Raw genomic sequence first — 19,555 nt, 5'->3', positions numbered from 1 at the left:
TTGTGCTATCAAATAGTCAGTCTTATGCTTTCTAATTTGATATAATGTATGATGATGTTGGCTCTTAATCTAGCATCTTGCTGTTAGTTTTCTGTTTGTCTCATCTGGTTTTTGTTCCCTTTACTCTACTTTTTGCTTTCTTTTGGATTAAGTGCCTTTTATGTTCCATTTTAACTCCTTTGTTAGCTTATTAGCTATAACTTTTTTTTTTTTGAGATGGAGTCTCACTCTGTCGTCCAGGCTGGAGTGCAGTGGTATAATCTTGGCTCACTGGGTTCTGGCGATTCTCCTGCCTTAGCCTCTGGAGTAGCTGGGACTACAAGCATGTGCCACCATGCCTGGCTAGTTTTTATATTTTTAGTAGAGATGGGGTTTCACCATGTTGACCAGGCTGGTCTCGAACTCCTGACCTTAAGTGATCCACTGGCCTCAGCTTCCCAAAGTGCTGGGATTACAGGAACGAGCCGCCATGCCTGGTCAGCTATAGTTTTTTGTTCTGTATGTTTAGTGGTTGCTTTAGGGTTTAGAGTAAACATCTTTACTTCTCATAGCCTACCTTCAAGCAGTATTAGGCACTTCATGGATAGCATGAGGAACTTAGCAGTAGCCTCCTTCCATTTCCTCCCTCCTGGCCATTATGCAGTTGTCATGCATTTCATTTATTTATTTATTTATTTATTTATTTATTTATGTATTTTTGAGACAGAGTTTTGCTCTTGTCACCCAGGCTGTAGTGCAGTGGCGCCATCTCAGCTCACTGCAGCCTCCACCTCCTGCGTTCAAGCGATTCTCCTGCCCCAGCCTCCTGAGTAGCTGGGACTACAGGTGCGCACCACTACGCCCGGCTAATTTTTGTATTTTTAGTAGAGATGGGGTTTCACCACGTTGATCAGGCTGGTCTGGAACTCCTGACTTCAGATGATACACCTGCCTCAGCCTCCCAAAGTGCTGGGATTACAGGCATGAGCCACTGCACCCAGCCTGTTGTCATGCATTTTAATTCTACATTTATTAGAAACCCCACAGTACCTCATCATTTTTTATTAAGTAGTCAATTCTTTCTCTCTTTTTTTGAGAGAAGAAAGAAGTTGAATTCTCTAACATGTCATAAGCGTGCAGGCAGGTTATCAGAGTCTGTGCTCTTTCTGTCTTGTTGGCCTTGCCATCCTGAAGGTTTTGCCTCTATCCTCCTATTCCAAAATGAGTTATCACTGTGTCTCCCTTCCAGCCAGCTGGGGGGCAGGGGGAAGAGGTGAAGGGCACAACTCAGAGGTTGCACATGGTGCTTCCTCTCTCATTTCTTTGGCCAGAATGTTCTTGGGCAGCCATGCTTAGTGGGGGATGAAGCTCTGGGAGAGGGTGTCCTTCTTTTGGATTGCCAGGCTCCCACTAAAAATCAGGGGTTCTGTTACCTCAGAATTAGAAAACTGCAGGCATGGGCCATATCTGGCCTGCCGCCTATTTTTGTACAACCTGTAAGCTAAAAATGATTTTTCCATTTTTAAATAGTTGAAAAAATCAAAAGAGAAAGAATATTTTGTGATGCATTAAAATTATATGAAATTGTAATCTCAGTAGTTACAAATAAAGTTTTACCGAACATAGCCGGACTCATTTGCTTACATATTTTATACAGCTGCCTTTGCGCTGTTGCAGCTGAGTTGAGTGGTCGCGCCCCATGCCACCTGTCCCACAAAGCCCACAGTATTTACCAGCTGGTGCTTTGCAGAAGGAGTTTGCTGACCCTGATCTGGAGCAAGGACTGAATGATATTCCAGGATAACTAACAGACCCTGCCACACTCCCCAGCACAGAGACCACAGATTTTGTGTGTCCCTTTAAATTTTAATTCTATTTTAAAGAGATTTTTAAGATAAGAATATATATTTTTATATTTACCTTCATATTTATCATTTTTGGTGGTCTTTATTCTTTTTTTTTTTTTTTTTTCAGAGACAGGATGTTGCACTGTTGCCCAAGTTGGAGTGCAGTGGTGTGATCATGGCTCACTGCATCCTCAAACACCTCAGCCTCCCGAGTTGTAGGGACTAGGCACACACCACCATGCCTGGCTAATTTTCAAAATTTATTTGGAGACAGGTTTTCATCATGTTGGTCAAGCTGGTCTCAAACTCCTGACCTCAGGTAATCTGCCTGCCTCAGCCTTCCAAAGTGCTGGGATTACAGGCGTGAGCCACTGCGCATTGAGGCCTTTCTTTGGCTTACTTTGCTTGGATGGAGCACATCCATACCCTAAGGGCAGGGTATGTGGGTGCTGTTTCTCAGCTCTTGAGACCTGTTACTCTCATTGGAATGGCAGAGGTGGCCTTCTGGATTGCAGATCACTTTCCTCATTACTTATGACACTGCACATGTTTTCATGTTCCTGTTGGCAATTTGTCTGTTCTTTGTGAAATTCCTGTTTACATGTTTTAAAACTTAGGTTTTCTTATAATAAATTTTGAGAGTTATTGTTCTTTATTTTTTATTGAGACAGAGTTTCCCTATGCTGGCCAGGCTGGTCTCAAACTCCTGGCCTCAAGCAGTCCTCCTGCCTCGGCCTCCCGAAGTGCTGGGATTATAGGTGCAAGCCACTGTGCCTGGCTGAGTTTTTAAAATATATTCTGGAGATGTCATTTGTATTATAAATAAATTTCCTTCTAGTCTGTGGCTTTTCATTTTCTTAATGGTATTTTTCTGAGGAGAAGTTTTTGATTTTTGATGAAGTCTAGCTAATCACTTCTTTTTGTTTTAGGATTTTATGTCCTATTTAAGAAAACTTTGCTTTCTCTATGTTTTCTACTTTTGGCTTTTACATTTAATTCTAGGATCCATTTCAGGTTAGCGATGTGAGGTAAGGGTCAGGATTTGGTTTTGTTTTTTCCATGTGGGCATCCAGTTTTTCCAGTATGTATTATTTTGTATTTGTGGAGCTACATCTTCAAGGTAGATTCCTGGCAGAGGGGTTTCTGGTCAAAGAATGGTTTTATCTCTGTTGCCAGATGCCGTGGGTACTGTATCATCTGCGAGTCTCATGGGAATCTAGGAGACTGCCTGTTTGCCCACGCCTCACCAGCAGAGAGTTTCAAGTTTTTGGATCTTTTTCAGTTTGCAGTGAGAAATAGTATCTTAGATGAGTTTCCATTTGCATTTCCCTTATTATGAGAGCCACTTATGATTCTTTGACAAGTCACATACATTTATTGTGATTTTTTTTTTTTTTTTTCCAAGACAGAGTTTTGCTCTCTTTGCCCAGGCTAGAGTGCTGTGGCCTGATCTCGGCTCACAGCAACCTCTGCCTCCCGGATTCAAGTGATTCTTTGCCTCAGCCTCCCGAGTAGCTGGGATTACAGGCGTGTACCACCATGCCTGGCTAATTTTGTATTTTTAGTAGAGACAGGGTTTCTGCATGTTGCTGGTCAGGCTGGTCTCGAACTCCCTACCTCAGGTGATTCACCTGCCTCAGCCTCCCAAAGTGCTGGGATTACAGGCATGAGCCACTGTGCCCAGCCTTATTGTGATTTAATGTATATTTGGACGTCTTTTCATTGTCTCATTTTGTGGGGTTTTTTTTTTTTTTTTAGACAGAGTCTTACTCTGTCACCCAGGCTGGAATGCAGTGGCTCACTGCGGGCAGTGAGATCATGGCTGACTACAGCCTCTGCCTCCCAGCTTCAAGCGATTCTCCCACCTCAGTCTCCCAAGTAGCTGGGATTAAAGGCACGCACACCTTGCCTTGCTAATTTTTGTATTGTTAGTAGAGACAGGGTTTCACCATGTTGGCCAGGCTAGTCTTGAACTCCTGACCTCAAGTGATCCACCTGCCTTGGGCTCCCAAAGTGTAGGAATTACAAGCGTGAGCCACCACACCTGGCCTCATTTTGTGTTTTCTGTTGACCGTAATTTTTCTTTCTATTTTCTTTGTTATTTTCTGCCTCCTCTTGAATTGACCACTTCCCCCCCTTCCTTTTTACTCTTATAGATATTGCATTTCATTTCTCTTAGTCTTAAATTTTCTGTGTACTTATACTTTCTAATGAAGTTTCAAGGTAATCATTGTCTGTCCTCACATCAATAATGTCACCTTTTCTTTTCTAAACTCCTCTTTTCATTTCTGTTCTAATTTCTAGAATTTTAATTTAACTTGTTCTTTTGTAAATACATTTTGCACTCAGTTTTTCTTTAAGTTCTTTGGAGTGGAATTGCTTGGGTTCAAATCCCAGATCTGTTATTTACTAGCTGAATAAACATGGGCACGTTATTTCACCTTTCTGTGCTTGCTTTTCCTAATCTGAAAAGGGGGAAATAATTGTGCCCATCGAGAAATCACATGGAGTTCAATAAAGTACGTGGTACCTATCACATAGAATTGAATCAATTCATATAAAGCATTTAGAATAGTTCTTGATATAAATACTAAGTAGATGTTGATTATATAATTAATATTATTGTACTACTGGTTTATTTTTCTCCTTCCCCAAGTATATACTTTGTAGTTCTTCTAGTAGGGGAGTGTCTTTGTTCACGTTGCTGTAAAGGAATACCTGAGACTGAATAATTTAGCAAGAAAAGAGGTTTATTTGGCTCACAGTTGTGCAAGCTGTATAAGAAGCATAGAGCTGACATCTGCTTATGGTGAGGCCTCAGGAAGCTTCCAATCATGGCAGAAGGGGAACAGGAGCTGCACATCACCTGCAAGAGAGGAAGAGAGAAAGGGGAAGGAATGCTAGGCTATTTATTTATTTATTTATTTATATTTTTTGAGATGGAGTCTCACTCTGTCACCCAGGCTGGAGTGCAGTGGTGCAGTCTCAGTTCACTGCAGCCTCTGCTTCCCAGGTTCAAGTGATTCTCCTGCCTCAGCCTCCCAAGTAGCTGGGACTACAGGTGTGTGTCTCCACGCCTGGATAACTTTCATATTTTTAGCAGAGACAGGGTTTCACCATGTTCAGCAGGCTAGTCTTGAACTCCTGAGCTCAAATGATCACCTACCTCGGCCTCCCAAGGTGCTGGGATTATAGGCATGCCACTGCACTTGGCCTCTTTGGTTTCATAAATACTTCTTTTATTTCTTGGATATTTTAATTAAGTTTATTTGAAAAGTCCTTTTCAGACAGATGTTTTATCTTCATATCGTCAGATGTGAATATTTCTTTCCCAATCTCCTTTTTTTTTTCTTTTTTTTTTTTTTTACTCTTTATGATAGAGCTGGTCTTGTATGAACGTTTCTCTCTTGGCAAATTTTAACTACCGCCTCCATTCCTGGTTCCAGAGTTTATCTTTTTGGCTAAAAGGTTGTACCCTGATAATGTAATTCCAAACCGGAAGACCACATGACATGCAGACTTGGGTTCCAAATTACTTTAAAGAAGGGTTAGGGCAATTTATAATATCATTTCACATTTCTAGTGCTGCTGCGTATTTCAATGACTTATTTAATAGGTGAAAGGTGTCTCTTGTCATTTCAATTTGTGTTTCTTTTATTAATAGTAGGACACTTTTCTAGAATGCCTCTGTATTTCCCTAATACATGATTGCTGGGTAAAACAACAGCCATTTTATAACACTCATGGGTTCTGTGGTCAGGAATTCAGAATGGGTATGGCAGGAGGGTTTGCCTTTGTTCCACCCTGTCCTGGGCCTCAGACAGGGAGACGTGAGGGCTGGCGGTAACTAAGCAGGGGCAGTGGTCTGCGGACTCAGGCACGTTCTGGCGGTTGATGCTGGCTTTTGGCTGGGACCTCAGCTGGGGCTGTCATCCGAAATACGCTAGCAGTCTTTCCATGTGGCTGCTTTCCCACAGTGTCATGGCTGGGCTTCAAATGTTAGCTTCCAAGACGGCAGATCCCGAGTATGCAGCCTTTTGGTAACATCGCTTTAGAAGTCACACAGCACCACTTCCATGTTGGTTATGAGCTCACCCAGGTTCACAGGAAAGGAACACAGAGCCCACCTCTTGGCAGGAGACAGAGTCACGTTGTGAGAAGAGCCTGTGTGTTGGGAGATGTTGCCATGGTCTTCTGAGGGAAATGTCATCTGACAAATTGGGAAAATACTGTTGTGTTCCATTATTAGTCAGCTGGTATGGGAATTGTTAGAACATTTTAATTGTTTTTACATAAAGGTTGAGACAAGATTTTAAAATTTAATCCCCTCAAGTAAGGTTTACTACAAATTCATATTCCATAAAAATTTCACATATTAAGATTTTATAATGGTATTTGCTTTTATTATATTCCTTTTTATCCTGTTTTCTATTAATATCACTTTTTGGTGTAGCTTTCTTATTACCATTTTTATTTTGCAGACAAAGCTGTAAAATGTAATATGGATTCATTGAGAGATTCACCTAAAAACAAATCTGAAAAGAAACACCATTGCATCTCTTTAAAAGATACAAATAAGGTTGTATTTTAAAAATGTTCTTTCAATACAGAGTTCATATAGCATTAATTTTCAAATTTTCTCTTTCGAATCTATCTGAAACCAAAAATATGTTTTCTATTAAAAAATCATTGGCCATGATAGTTTCCTATAGTTTGCTTATTTTGAAAGGAGAAAGTAGCTCCAACTTCTTCATGTCAAGCTCTTGTTCTCGGCCTACTTTCCTTTCTACAAAATTGGATATTCATCCTCCTTTTAATGAAGGTGTGAAAATCTGGGATTCCAGGGCACTGTCATAGTGAAGTGCAAGTCTAATCTGCTCTCCGTCCCTTTGACAAGACAGGTGAAAGTGATTGCAGGGTATTTTAAATACTGATGATCTGGAATGCCCTGCCATTTGGATGTTTAATGTAGTATAGCAATGGCATAATCACCCAACTTTCCAGTTTTTTGTCTCTCCATGTCTGTGTGTGCATGAAAGCTGTCTGGGATGGTTGTTCATGAGAATAACTCCCATGGAATTTTGGTTCTAAAAGAATGTGTATTATGTTGCTAGCATATACATTCTTTCTGAAAGAAGTTTTTCTTTTACAGTGTGTTGAATCTTCAGCGTACTGGCCAACAAAAAGAGGCATAACCATATATGCTGATCCAGATGTACCAGAAGGAAGGTATGATTTGAAAATTCAAACTGGATGTGGTGGCGCTTGCCCGTAGTCCCAGCTGTTGAGGAGGCTGAGCTGGGGGAACCGCTTAAGCCCAGGAGATTCAGGCTTCAGTGAGCTGTGATTGTACCACTGCACTCCAGACTGGGTAACAGAGTGAGACTGTATCTCTAAAATAATAATAATAATAATTCGGTGTAATTGACAAAAGACTTAGGGTGATATTGTCTTATACAGTGTTCTATAAAATGGATAATGGGAAAATAGTTCATTTTCAAAGAGTGGCCCAGGAAATTTTGGTTAAACATATTAATTTAAAGGAAAAATGTGACACCCGGTTGACAGCAAAGTTGACTGAAAACTGGTAGTGGCCCTAGAGTCTGTCTCTTCTTTGCCTTGTTGGACAGAGTTGTCTCGGTAAGGCAGGTCTGAAGATTGGCACCGAGTGGTCCTGATGGGAGGGATGGCCTCACGTGGCCAGATGGCAGCACAGGGTAGGTGGTTACCCAGGGCGGAAAGAGAAGGACGGTTTCGTGAGTATCAGAGGCTAGGTCTTTACTTTGTCCTCTTCAAGATACATGTCAGTGACATTAATGAAATTGCAGAAAGGATGTAATATTGTACCACCTCATGAATAGTAGACCTTCACACTTCCCCTCATGGACTTTATGCTGTGGTTGTCATATGTTATACTTTTACATGTATCATAAATGCTAGACTCTATCTCACTTTTATTTAAATAGTCAATTATATTCTAGAGAGAGTTAACTAACAAAAATATCTTCTGTCTTTACCTACGTGGTTGCATTGGTGTTTTTTACTTTGGTGTAGATCTCTATTTCCATCTGGTATTATTTTCCTTCTACCTAAAGGGCTTCCTTTAATATTTCTTGCATTGCAGGTCTGCTGTTGATGAACTCTTTCAGCTTTTTTTTTAAGTATTCATTTTAGGTTCATTTTGAAAAGGATACCTTTGCTAGGTGTAGAATTCTAGGTCGACAGCACTTTATGTAAAGATGTTGCCCCACTGTCTTCTCTCTTGCATTGTTCCCAGCACTGCCTCTGCTGTCACCGGTGCCTTTGTTCCTCTGCCGTTTCCTCTGACTGCTTTTCACATTTTTTCTTGATTACTGGTTTTAGCAATTTACTTATAATATACTGGCCAGGCATGGTGGCTCACGCCTATATTCCTAGCACTTTGGGAGGCCAAGGTGGGCAGATCACCTGAGGTCAGGAGTTCAAGACCAGCCTGGCCAACATGGTGAAACCCCGTCTCTACTAAAAATACAAACAAGTTAGCTGGGGTTGGTGGTGGGTGCCTGTAATCCCAGCTACTCAGGAGGCAGAGGCGTGATGATCGCTTGAACCCAGGAGGTGGGGTTTGTAGTGAGCTGAGATCACACCACTGCACTCCAGCCTGGGTGACAGAGCAAGACTCGTCTCAAAAAAAAAAAAAAATTGTGATATACCTTGCCGTCGTTGCTACCATATTTCTTATGCTTGGGGTTTGTTAATGTTCTTCTTTTGTATCTTTCTTACATCAAATAGTCATTATGTCTGCAAATACTTTTTCTGTACCCTTCTCTTTTTCCTCTCGTTTTAGAGACTGTGATGAAATAAATGTCAGATACTTTGATATTGTCCAAAAAGTCCCTGAGGCTCTGTGCATTTTTTCAGCCTTTCAATCTTGTTACTCTGCAGATTAATGATTCTACTGATCTGTCTGTACGTTCATTCTCTTCTGTCATCCACATTCTGCTATTGAGCCCGTCCTATGAGTATTCTATTTATTACATCTATATTTTTTTGAGACAGGGTCTTGCTCTGTTTACCCAGGCTCTCAAGTGCAGTGGAGCAATCATAGCTCACTATAGCCTTAAACTCCTGGGCTTAAGCGATCCTCCTGCCCCAGCCTCCCAAGTAGCTGGGACTACAGGCATACACAACCACAGCTGGCTAACATTTTAATTTTTTGTAGAGGTGGGGGTCTCGCTATGCTGCCCTGGCTGGTCTCCAACTCCTGAGACCAACTGATGCTCCTGCCTCAGCCTACCAAAATATTAGGATTACAGGTGTGAGCCACTGTACTTGGCCTATATTTCTTATTTCTAAAATGTTCCTTGTTTTTTTTTTCAAAAGTTTATATTTCTTTGCTGAGAACTTGTGTGTTTCCACTTGGAAGTGCTGACCTTTTCTTCTTGCGGAGTGAGTGTCTGATGATTGCCACCCCGAGCCACCGTGGGTTGGCACCTGCTGATTGTCGTTTCCCTTGGCAGTCGATCCGGTTTCCTGGGCCCGTGTGTGCTGAGTAACTTTGGACTTACTCTGGATATTTTGAGTGTCATGTTGTGAGACTCTGGTTTCTGTTCACATTCTCTAGAGAGCGTTGGTTGGTGTCGTTTGTCTTCACAGGAGGTCGGTACTTCCATGAGGTCCGGCCCTCATGTTCTGACTTGTTATCTGTGGATGGTGGTGGCCATGTGATCTCAGGCTCTGGGCCCTCGATGCTGCTTGGGGACTGTTCTGCATCTGCATAGCTTGGGGCGAGTCAGGGGCTTGTGTTGGGTCATGAACCAGCTCTCTCTCTTTTCAGAATTTCCCTCACAGTTACCAATTTCTAGGGGCTCCTTCCCCGTGTTCCTCTAGCCAGATAGTTTCTCTTGGAGACATTGGTGTGCAGTAATGTGGGATTGGGATACCTTGAGAATAAAACAAATAAGGGAGGAAAAAGATGGAAATTTTCCTCACACAGTCTTTGGACCACAGCTCCCATCTCCCAGTTCCTCTGGCTTCAGGTGCGGGTTTTCTCTCAGGGCTCAAGGTCACCACACTGCTGTTGCTGTTGCTGAGTGCAACTGCAAGATCAGAGCTGGCCTTCCGGCCTGGCGAGGAAAGAAAAGAAAAACAATGGAGATTCCCCACACTTTCTGGTTTAAAGGACGCCTCTTCCCACTTCCCTGGCTTGAAAGAGGGGGGTCTCTCCTGGAGGTTCTTGTGTCTGCATCTGCCACATAGTCATCCTGAGGTCAACACAGAGAGACACAGAGAGAAGAAAAACCAAGAAAGTCCTGATGACTGTGTTTTTCAGGTGTTCGACTTCTCTCCCCTGCTGTTGGGACCTCATCCAGAATGTCTAGTTGTGATCAGCAGGAGAGAGAGGCTGTGGCAGGCCTACTCCATCCTGTCCAGCACCAGCACCAAAAGTGTCAGAAGTGACTTTTATACTTAAAGAACTAAGCTCCGGTTCTCACAGAAATGTGCTTATGTAGATAAACCAATTCCTAAATGGTGCTTCTTAAATTTGTAATCCAGAAAATAAAGATATTTTCAGGATTGGGGTAAAGGAGTTCACTTGTTTTTCTTTTTTCTTTTTTTTGAGATGGAGTCTCACTCTGTCGCCCAGGCTGGAGTGCAATGGAGTGATCTTGGCTCACTGCAACCTCCGCCTTCTGGGTTCACGCCATTCTTCTGTCTCAGCCTCCCGAGTAGCTGGGACTACAGGTGCCCGCCACCACACCCGGCTAATTTTTTGTATTTTTAGTAGAGATGGGGTTTCACCATGTTAGCCAGGATGGTCTCGATCTTCTGACCTTGCAATCCTCCTGCCTTGGCTTCCCAAAGTGCTGGGATTACAGGCATGAGCCACTGCGCCTGGCCAATTTTTCATTTTTTTAAGAGACAGGGTCTTGCTCTTGTTGCCCAGGCTGGAGTACAGTGGCACAATCACAGCGCACTGCAGCGTCCAACTCTTAAGCTTAAGCAATCCTCCCACCTTGGCCTCCGGAGTTGCTGGTGCCATAGGCGCATACCACTGTGCCCGGTGTTTTTTATTTTTTATTTTTGTAGAGATGGGGACTCACTATGTTGCCCAGGCTGCTGTTCACAAATTTTAATGAATTTTTTTTTTTTCATTTCTAGTGCTTTAAGTCAGAAGCCAAATGAGAAACCTCTTAGATTGGCTGAGAAGAAAGAATATGATGAGAAGAATAGCTGTGTGAAGTAAGAACTTTTTCCTTGGCCTGAATTGTGTATTGAAATAATTATAATAAAATTATAAACAAGAGAAATCTACACATTTTATTACTAATTTCAAACCTGTATTCCCATCAAAAAATAAATGTACAGTGCATCTCCTGTAGGGTCTGAGGTTAGGTTTTTCTTTTCCATCCACTTGGGCACATTTTTCTGTTTAAAGCTTTGTTCCAGTGTAAGTAGTCATTTTCTACCTCGCCTTCGGGATTCTCTTGGTAAAGTGAACAGTGTCACAAATGGAATTAGATACAGTTGATCTTTTGGGTCTGTTGATATTCTGTGGGTTGGTCTTTGCTTTCTTCCCAGTTCTCTGAGGCAATACTGCCAGATAAACTGAGCAGGTTGCCTTGATTTTATACTTGTGTAATCTACAAAATATTTACATACCAATTTTTGTTTTGAGACAAGGTCTTCCTCTGTTATTCAGGCTGGAGTGCCGTGGTTCAGTCACAGCTCACTGCAGCTTCGATCTCCTGGGCTCAAGTGATCCTCCAACCTCAGCCTCCCAAGTAGCTGCGACCACAGGCATGCACATACCTGGCATATATATATTTTTGGTAGGACAGGGTTCTCGCTATGTTACCCAGGCTGGTCTCAAACTCCTGGTCTCAAATAATTCTCCCGCCTCTGCCTTTCAAAGTGCTGGGATTGCAGGCGTGACCACAGCTCCCAGCCTCATGCCATTTTTATACTTTTTACCATATTGGCCTAATTTTACATTCCAAGTAACTGTAGCTGCCCTGGAACTCCCAGAGTGACAGAGTGTGAGACAGGTCAGAGGTGGGGAGGTCCTGCTGTTTCCGCTGGTTGGCCTGGGGGTTGGAGCCAGGGTGTGGACTCTGCTGCCATGTGGGCTTCCCAGAGGCCATGCTGATGGCCTGCCAGGGCTTCTTACCCCGCAGGACACCACCCAGTATTTCAAGGGTGAGGCTTTGAAAGCTTCCATGAGCCCACAGAGTTGGGGATGGCTGTTGATGCACCTGACTGACACCCCCCTCCCAGGGCAACCTTAGCCCTAATACCCAAAGGTTTTGCTGTCACAGTGGTTATTTTCCTTGGAACAGAAGACCTTGCATTATCCATGCAGCTTATTTCTTTCTTTTATTATTTTAAATTATAACCAGGCAAATTAACCCTGGAATATTCTTTTTTTCATTATTTATTTATTTATTTTATTTTTTTAATTGGAGACGGAATCTTGCTCTGTCACTTAGGCGAGAGTGCAATGACGCAATCTTGGCTCACTGCAACCTCCACCTCCTGCGTTCAAGTGATTTTGTTGCCTCAGCCTCCTAAGTAGCTGGAATTACAGGCATCTGCCACCATGTCCAGCTAATTTTTTTATTTTTAGTAGAGATGGGGTTTTGCCGTGTTGGCCAGGCTGGTCTTGAACTCATGACCTCAGGTGATCTGCCTGCCTTGGCCTCCCAAAGTGCTAGGATTACAGGCATAAACCACTGTGCCTAGATGACCCTGAAATATTCTGTTCCCCTTTATTTTCATATTAAAAAGTTCTGTCTTGTCTCCTGTTCTGCTAAAATGCCCTTTACTTATAACCCACTGATTAAACAACATCAGTTATCCTGTCAGTCTCCTGTGGATTTCAGGGAACTTTGAGGTAGTTCAAGATTAAACAGCAAAGAAGGCTTTGAGTTCCTTAGGGACATGGGGATGACCTGCTGATCCTGGGACCCTCCCCCTTGACTGAGCAGAGGTCCTGCATTGGCTACACTGTGTCCAAAGCCTGGGGAACCCCGTGCTGTCATTTCTGGCTAGATAGCGAAGGCAGCCTGGAGGAAAGGGACCCTTTCCTTAAGGATGGCCAGTCAGGGACCCGCATTGCCGCATCCCCAAACCTCACTTGGTACTATGATTACGACTGTCATGATGTGGACAGAGGGGCACAGGGACCTTGGCTCATTGCCAGAGGCCAGGTGTCCCACTAGCCTCCTCTGTGTGACACCTGTGGTTTTCTTTTCCTGTCTTTTTGTCTCGCTGATGGAATTGCTGAAGCCTGTAAGTACCAGCAAGCAGTTGTGTTTCTTTCTCCTTGGGCCTGTTCCTTCATATAACTCATTTGGAAACCCCCCAGTTACAGTACATTCTGGAAGAGGTCACCCCAGATTCAGTCTGCCCCATTCCAGGATCACATACCACCATACCCTTGGGAATCCTGGATACTTGGGTAGCAGAGGGAGTGGTGGGGCCCACACCCAGGTTTAAGGGCTCTCCTAGCGAAATTCTCTCTCTTAATCTTTAGGTGTCCAAGAGAAACTGCTGTGTTCTGCTAAGGGCTTCTTGGGGTGGCGAGGCAGTGTGGATTGGGCTCATACCGTGTTTCTAAGCTGGTGCCAGCTTCTGCCCAGCCTGTGGAAATATGCTGGGTGGTGGGTGAGTCTCAACTCTGTGTGGTGACTCGCAAAATTATTTTCAGGAGGATTTTGGACTTTGACAGTGCAGCCATATGTGCTGCGGGGAGTACTTTCATGACTGGTTAAGACGTCCTGGGCATAGGAGGGTGAAGTGGTGCCTGCTTGCCACTCACATCAAATCTGATATTTAGTGTACCCTGGAGCTCTCTCTGCAGTTCTTTGTCTTTCCATCTTCTATGTCCCTCAAGCCTACTGTGATATTCATTCTTTATTCTTCTGTTGTCTTCCTTTGAACATTTTAACATCAGCCTACTTTGTACTGCCCACTGATTGAAGAAGGAATAACACCCATTCTTTTTTTCTTTCTTTCTTTCTTCCTTTTTTTTTTTTTTTTTTTTTTGAGATAAAGTCTCGCTCTGTAGCCCAGGCTGGAGTGCAGTGGTATAATCTCAGCTCACTGCAACCTCCGCCTCTAGGATTCAAGTGATTCTCCTGCCTCAGCCTCCCGAGCAACTGGGTTTACAGGCGCACGCCACCATGCCCAGCTAACTTTTTTGTATTTTTAGTAGAGATAGGGTTTCGCCGTGATAGCCAGGCTGGTCTCAAACTCCTGACCTCAGGTGATCTGCCTGCCATTAGCTTCCCAAAGTGCTGGGATTACAGGTGTGAGCCACTGCGCCTGACCCAAATATGCACATTCTTTGTGATACCGTTTCAGTGTCAGAGTCTGAACAGCAGTGCATGTCGAAGCCTGGACTGAAATGCTCTTCATACAGGCTGCTGAGTCCAGGGTCGGACACTGGCCTGCCAGACCCAAGCCCTCTGCCAAAGAACACAGTGAGCGTTGAGGACGCGGCTCTGTTGTACAACCCTTCCTTATCCGTCTTGAAATCACACCCACACTTCTGTTCTTCCCATGACTCCACTCTCCCTGCATCATGGTTCCAGTGAGATGAGTGTCTATTGTCCCTGGGCTGTGAGCAGGTGAGTGCTGTGGAGCTCTGCAGTCACAGAGCACGGCTGCTTTTCTCTTCTCACATAGCCTTTTGGTTTACCTGAAGTTAATAATTATCTGTTTTTTTCTTTCCTTGGGGTTTTTTTTTTAAATGAGGTCTCACAGTGTTGCCTATGCTGGTCTCAAACTTCTGGCATCAAGCCAGACCTCCTGCTTTAACCTCCCGAGTAGCTGGGACTACTGTGTGCCACTATGCCTGGCTCACTTTCCTAAGTTTTTCATCTATCTTAAAGATTCATCTCCAGAATTCTTCTCTGTTGTCTAAACTCAGGTTTTCACTTGTGTCTCTTTGGAGATCTCTCCAGACGCTTTCTGCCTGCTTTGGTCTGTGCCTGATGCGTCCCGCATTCATTGTCACCAACATCCTGAGATTCTCTGCATCTTTCTTGAATTGAATCTCCTCTTTTCCAGATCATGCATCTTATTCTTACTTGGTTTACTCCCTTGTTTTGGTGGAGAGCATCCTTTAGTAGCTCGCTAGGAAGGAAGACACAAAACATAAATTTTTTACAGACTTTGCATAAATGCTTTTAGACTATCTTCACGCTTGATCAATAGTTTGTCTATAAATTTTGAAGACATTTCTACTTCTAGTTTCTAGTGTTTGAGACGTCCACTCTATTCTGATTTCTTATTCTTTATATATGACTCCTTTCCTTTTCTCTCTCTGTCTCTCTGGAAGCTTATAGGATCTTCCTTTGTTGCCAGTGTTTGGAAGTTTCCTGATGTTGTGCCTTGGCATGGTTCTATTATTATGCTTGTCATTCAGTGGACCCTTCCAATGTGTAGCCTCGTGTCCCTTACCCTTGGGAAATTCTCTTGAGTTTTTTGTTGTACTCTTGTGCTCCATGTTCTCTGTCTTCTTTTAAGAACCTCTGTGACTCGTATGTTGAACCTTCTGAATTGGTTGCATAATTTTATAAAATATAGTTTTCTTCTTCTTTCTTTTTTTTTTTATTATACTTTAAGTTCTGGGTTACATGTGCAGAACGTGCAGTTTTGTTACATAGGTATACATGTGCCATGGTGGTTTGCTGCACCCATCAACCTGTCACCTACATTAGGTATTTCTCCTAATGTTACACCTCCCCTAGCCCCTGACCCCCCACAGGTCCTGGTGTGTGATGTTCCCCTCCCTGTGTTCATGTGTTCTCATTGTTCATCTCCTACTTATGAGTGATAACATGCAGTGTTTGGTTTTCTGATTTTGTGGTAGTTTGCTGAGAATGATGGGATGGTTCCCAGCTTCATCCCTGTCCCTGCAAAGGACATGAACTCATCCTTTTTTATGACTGCATAGTATTCCATGGTGTATATGTGCCACATTTTCTTAATCCAGTCTATCATTGATGGGGATTTGGGTTGGTTCCAACTCTTTGCTATTGTGAATAGTGCACAATAAACGTACATGTGCTTGTGTCTTTATTGTAGAATGATTTATAATCCTTTGGGTATATGCCCAGTAATGAGATTGCTGGGTCAAATGATATTTCTGGTTCTAGATCCTTGAGGAATCACCACCCTGTCTTCCATGATGGTTGAACTAGTTTACACTCCCACCAACAGTGTAAAAGTGTTCCTATTTTTCCACAACCTCTCCAGCATCTGTTGTTTCCTGACTTTTTAATGATCGCCATTCTAACTGGCATGAGATGGTGTCTCATTGTGGTTTTGATTTTCATTTCTCTAATGACCAGTGATGATGAGCATTTTTTCATATGTCTGTTGGCTGTATAAATGTCTTCTTCTGAGAAGTGTCTGTTCATGTCCTTTGCCCACCTTTTAATGGGGTTGTTAGCTTTTTTCCTGTAAATTTGTTTAAGTTCTTTGTAGGTTCTGGATATTAGCCTTTGTCAGATGAATAGATTGCAAAAATTTTCCCCCATTCTGTAGGTTGCCTGTTCACTCTGATGATAGTTTCTTTTGCTGTGCAGAAGCTCTTTAGTTTAATTAGATCCCATTTGTCAATTTTGACTTCTGTTGCCATTGCTTTTGGTGTTTTAGACATCAAGTCTTTGCCCATGCCTGTGTCCTGAATGGTATTGCCCAGGTTTTCTTCTATGATTTTTATGGTCCTAGGTCTTATGTTGAAGTCTTTGATCCATCTTGAGTTTATTTTTGTATAAGGTGTAAGGAAGGGGTCCAGTTTCAGTTTTCTGCGTATGGCTAGTCAGTTTTCCCAACACCATTTATTAAATAGGGAATCTTTTCCCCATTGCTTGTGTGTGTCAGGTTTGTCAAAGATCAGATGGCGGTAGATGTGTGGTGTTATTTCTGAGGCCTGTGTTCTGTTGCATTGGTCTATGTATCTGTTTTGGTACTAGTACCATGCTGTTTTGGTTACTGTAGCTTTGTAGTAAAGTTTGAAGTCAGGTAGCGTGATGCCTCCAGCTTTGTTCTTCTTCCCTGGGATTGTCTTGGCTATGTGGGCTCAGTTTTGGTTCCATATGAAGTTTAAAGTAGTTTTTTCCAATTCTGTGAAGAGAATCAGTGGTAGCTTGATGGGGATAGCATTGAATCTATAAATAACTTTGGGCAGTAAGACCATTTTCACGATATTGATTCTTCCTATCCATGAGCATGGAATGTTTTTCCATTTGTTTGTGTCATCTCTTATTTTCTTGAGCAGTGGTTTGTAGTTCTCCTTGAAGAGGTCCTTCACATCCCTTGTAAGTTGGATTCCTGGGTATTTTATTCTCTTAGTAGAAATTGTGAATGGGAGTTCACTCATGATTGGGCTCTCTGTTTGTCTGTTATTGGTGTATAGGAATGCTTGTGATTTTTGCACATTCATTTTGTATCCTAAGACTGCTGAAGTTGCTCATCAGCTTAAGCAGATTTTGGGCTGAGATGATGGGGTTTTCTATGTCATCTGCATGTCATCTTCATGTCATCTGCAAACAGAGACAATTTGACTTCCTGTCTTCCTATTTTAATACCCTTTATTGCTTTCTCTTGCCTGATTGCCCTGGCCAGATACTGCCCTTTCTCTTGCCTAATTGCCCTGCCCTTCTAATACTATGTTGAATAGGAGTGGTGGGAGAGGGCATCCTTGTCTTGTGCCAGTTTTCAAAGGGAATGCTTCCAGTTTTTGCCCATTCAGTATGATATTGGCTGTGGGTTTGTCATAAATAGCTCTTATTATGTTGAGATACATTCCGTCGATATCTAGTTTATTGAGAGTTTTTAGCAGGAAGGGGTGGTGAATTTTATCGAAGGTCTTTTCTGCATCTATTGAGATAATCATGTGGTTTTTGTTGTTGGTTCTGTTTATATGCTGGATTACATTTATTGATTTGCGTATGTTGAACCAGCCTTGCATCCCAGGGATGAAGCCGACTCAATTATGGTGGATAAGCTTTTTGATATGCTGCTGGATTCGGTTTGTCAGTATTTTATTGAGGATTTTTGCATTGATGTTCATCAGGGATATTGGCCTAAAATTCTCTTTTTTTGTTGCGACTCCAGCTTTTTGTTGTTGTGGCAGGCTTTGGTATCAGGATGATGCTGGCCTCATAAAATGAGTTAGGGAGGATTCCATCTTTTTCTGTTAATTGGAATATTTTCAGAAGGAATGGTACCAGCTCCTCTTTCTACCTCTGGTAGAATTTGGCTGTGAATCGGTCTGGTCCTGGACTTTTTTGTTGGTAGGCTATTACTTATTGCCTCAATTTCAGAACCTGTTACTGGTCTATTCAGGGATTCAACTTCTTCCTGGTTTAGTCTTGGGAGGGTGTATGAGTCCAGGAATTTATCCATTTCTTCTAGATTTTCTAGTTTATTTGCGCATGGGGTGTTTATAGTATTCTCTGATGGTAGTTTGTATTTCTGTGGGATCGGTGGTGATATCCCCTTTATCATTTTTTATTGTGTCTATTTGATTCTTCTCTCTTTTCTTCTTTATTAGTCTTGCTAGTGGTTTATCTATTTTGTTGATCTTTTCAAAAAACCAGCTCCTGGATTCATTGATTTTTTTGAAGGGTTTTCTGTGTCTTTATCTCCTTCAGTTCTGGTCTGATCTTAGTGATTTCTTGCCTTCTGCCAGCTTTTGAATTCGTTTGCTCTTGCTTCTCTAGTTCTTTTAACTGTGATGTTAGGGTGTCAATTTTAGGTCTCTCCTGCTTTATCTTGTGGGCATTTAGTGCTATAAATTTCCCTCTATACACTGCTTTAAATGTGTCCCAGAGATTCTGATGCATTGTGTCTTTGTTCTCATTGGTTTCAAAGAACATCTTTCTTTCTGTCTTCATTTTGTTATTTACCCAGTAGTCATTCAGGAGCAGGTTGTTCAGTTTCCATGTAGTTGTGTGGTTTTGAGTGAGATTCTTAATCCTGAGTTCTAACTTGATTGCACTGTGGTCTGAGAGACAGTTTGTTGTGATTTCTGTTCTTTTACATTTGCTGAGGAGTGTTTTACTTCCAATTATGTGGTCAGTTTTAGAATAAGTGTGATGTGGTGCTGAGTAGAATGTATATTCTGTTGATTTGGGGCAGAGAGTTCTGTAGATGTCTATTAGGTCCGCTTGGTGCAGAGCTGAGTTCAGGTCCTGGATATCCATGTTAACTTTCTGTCTCGTTGATCTGTCTAATACTGACAGAGTGGTGTTAAAGTCTCCCATTTATTATTGTATAGGAGTCTAAGTCTCTTTGTAGGGCTCTTAAGAACTTGCTTTATGAATGTGGGTGCTCCTGTATTGGGTGCATATGTATTTAGGATAATTAGCTCTTCTTGTTGAATTGATCCCTTTACTAATATGTAATGGCCTTCTTTGTCTCTTTTGATCTTTGTTGGTTTAAAGTCTGTTTATCAGAGACCAGGATTGCAACTCCTACTTTTTTATTTTTATTTTTTTTTTGCTTTCCATTTACTTGGTAGATCTTCCACCCGCCTTTGTTTTGGGCCTATGTGTGTCTCTGCACGTGAGATGGGTCTCCTGAATACAGCACACTGATGGGTCCTTGACTCTCTATCCAATTTGCCAGTCTGTGTCTTTTAATTGGAGCATTTAACCTATTTACATTTAAGGTTAATATCGTTATGTGTGAATTTGATCCTGTCATTATGATGCCAGCTGGTTATTTTGCCC

The 19,555-nt window shown here is 42.3% G+C and overlaps 1 protein-coding gene across 3 annotated transcripts in view; it reads left to right on the top strand.

Moving 5' to 3' along the window:
* Window positions 1–19,555, top strand: part of TDRD12 (tudor domain containing 12) — a 95,567-nt gene that overhangs the window by 40,347 nt on the left and 35,665 nt on the right. For all 3 annotated transcript variants that reach the window (XM_025367666.1, XM_025367668.1, XM_025367669.1), the window contains 3 exons: window positions 6,308–6,405; window positions 6,979–7,055; window positions 10,968–11,048. In XM_025367666.1, coding sequence (XP_025223451.1) covers window positions 6,308–6,405; window positions 6,979–7,055; window positions 10,968–11,048 — 256 coding nt within the window. The remainder of the gene's footprint in view (window positions 1–6,307; window positions 6,406–6,978; window positions 7,056–10,967; window positions 11,049–19,555) is intronic.

The sequence above is a fragment of the Theropithecus gelada genome, chromosome 19 (assembly GCF_003255815.1).
Source record: "Theropithecus gelada isolate Dixy chromosome 19, Tgel_1.0, whole genome shotgun sequence".
Lineage (NCBI taxonomy): Eukaryota > Metazoa > Chordata > Mammalia > Primates > Cercopithecidae > Theropithecus > Theropithecus gelada.
This window is presented reverse-complemented; position numbering and strand designations above follow the sequence as displayed.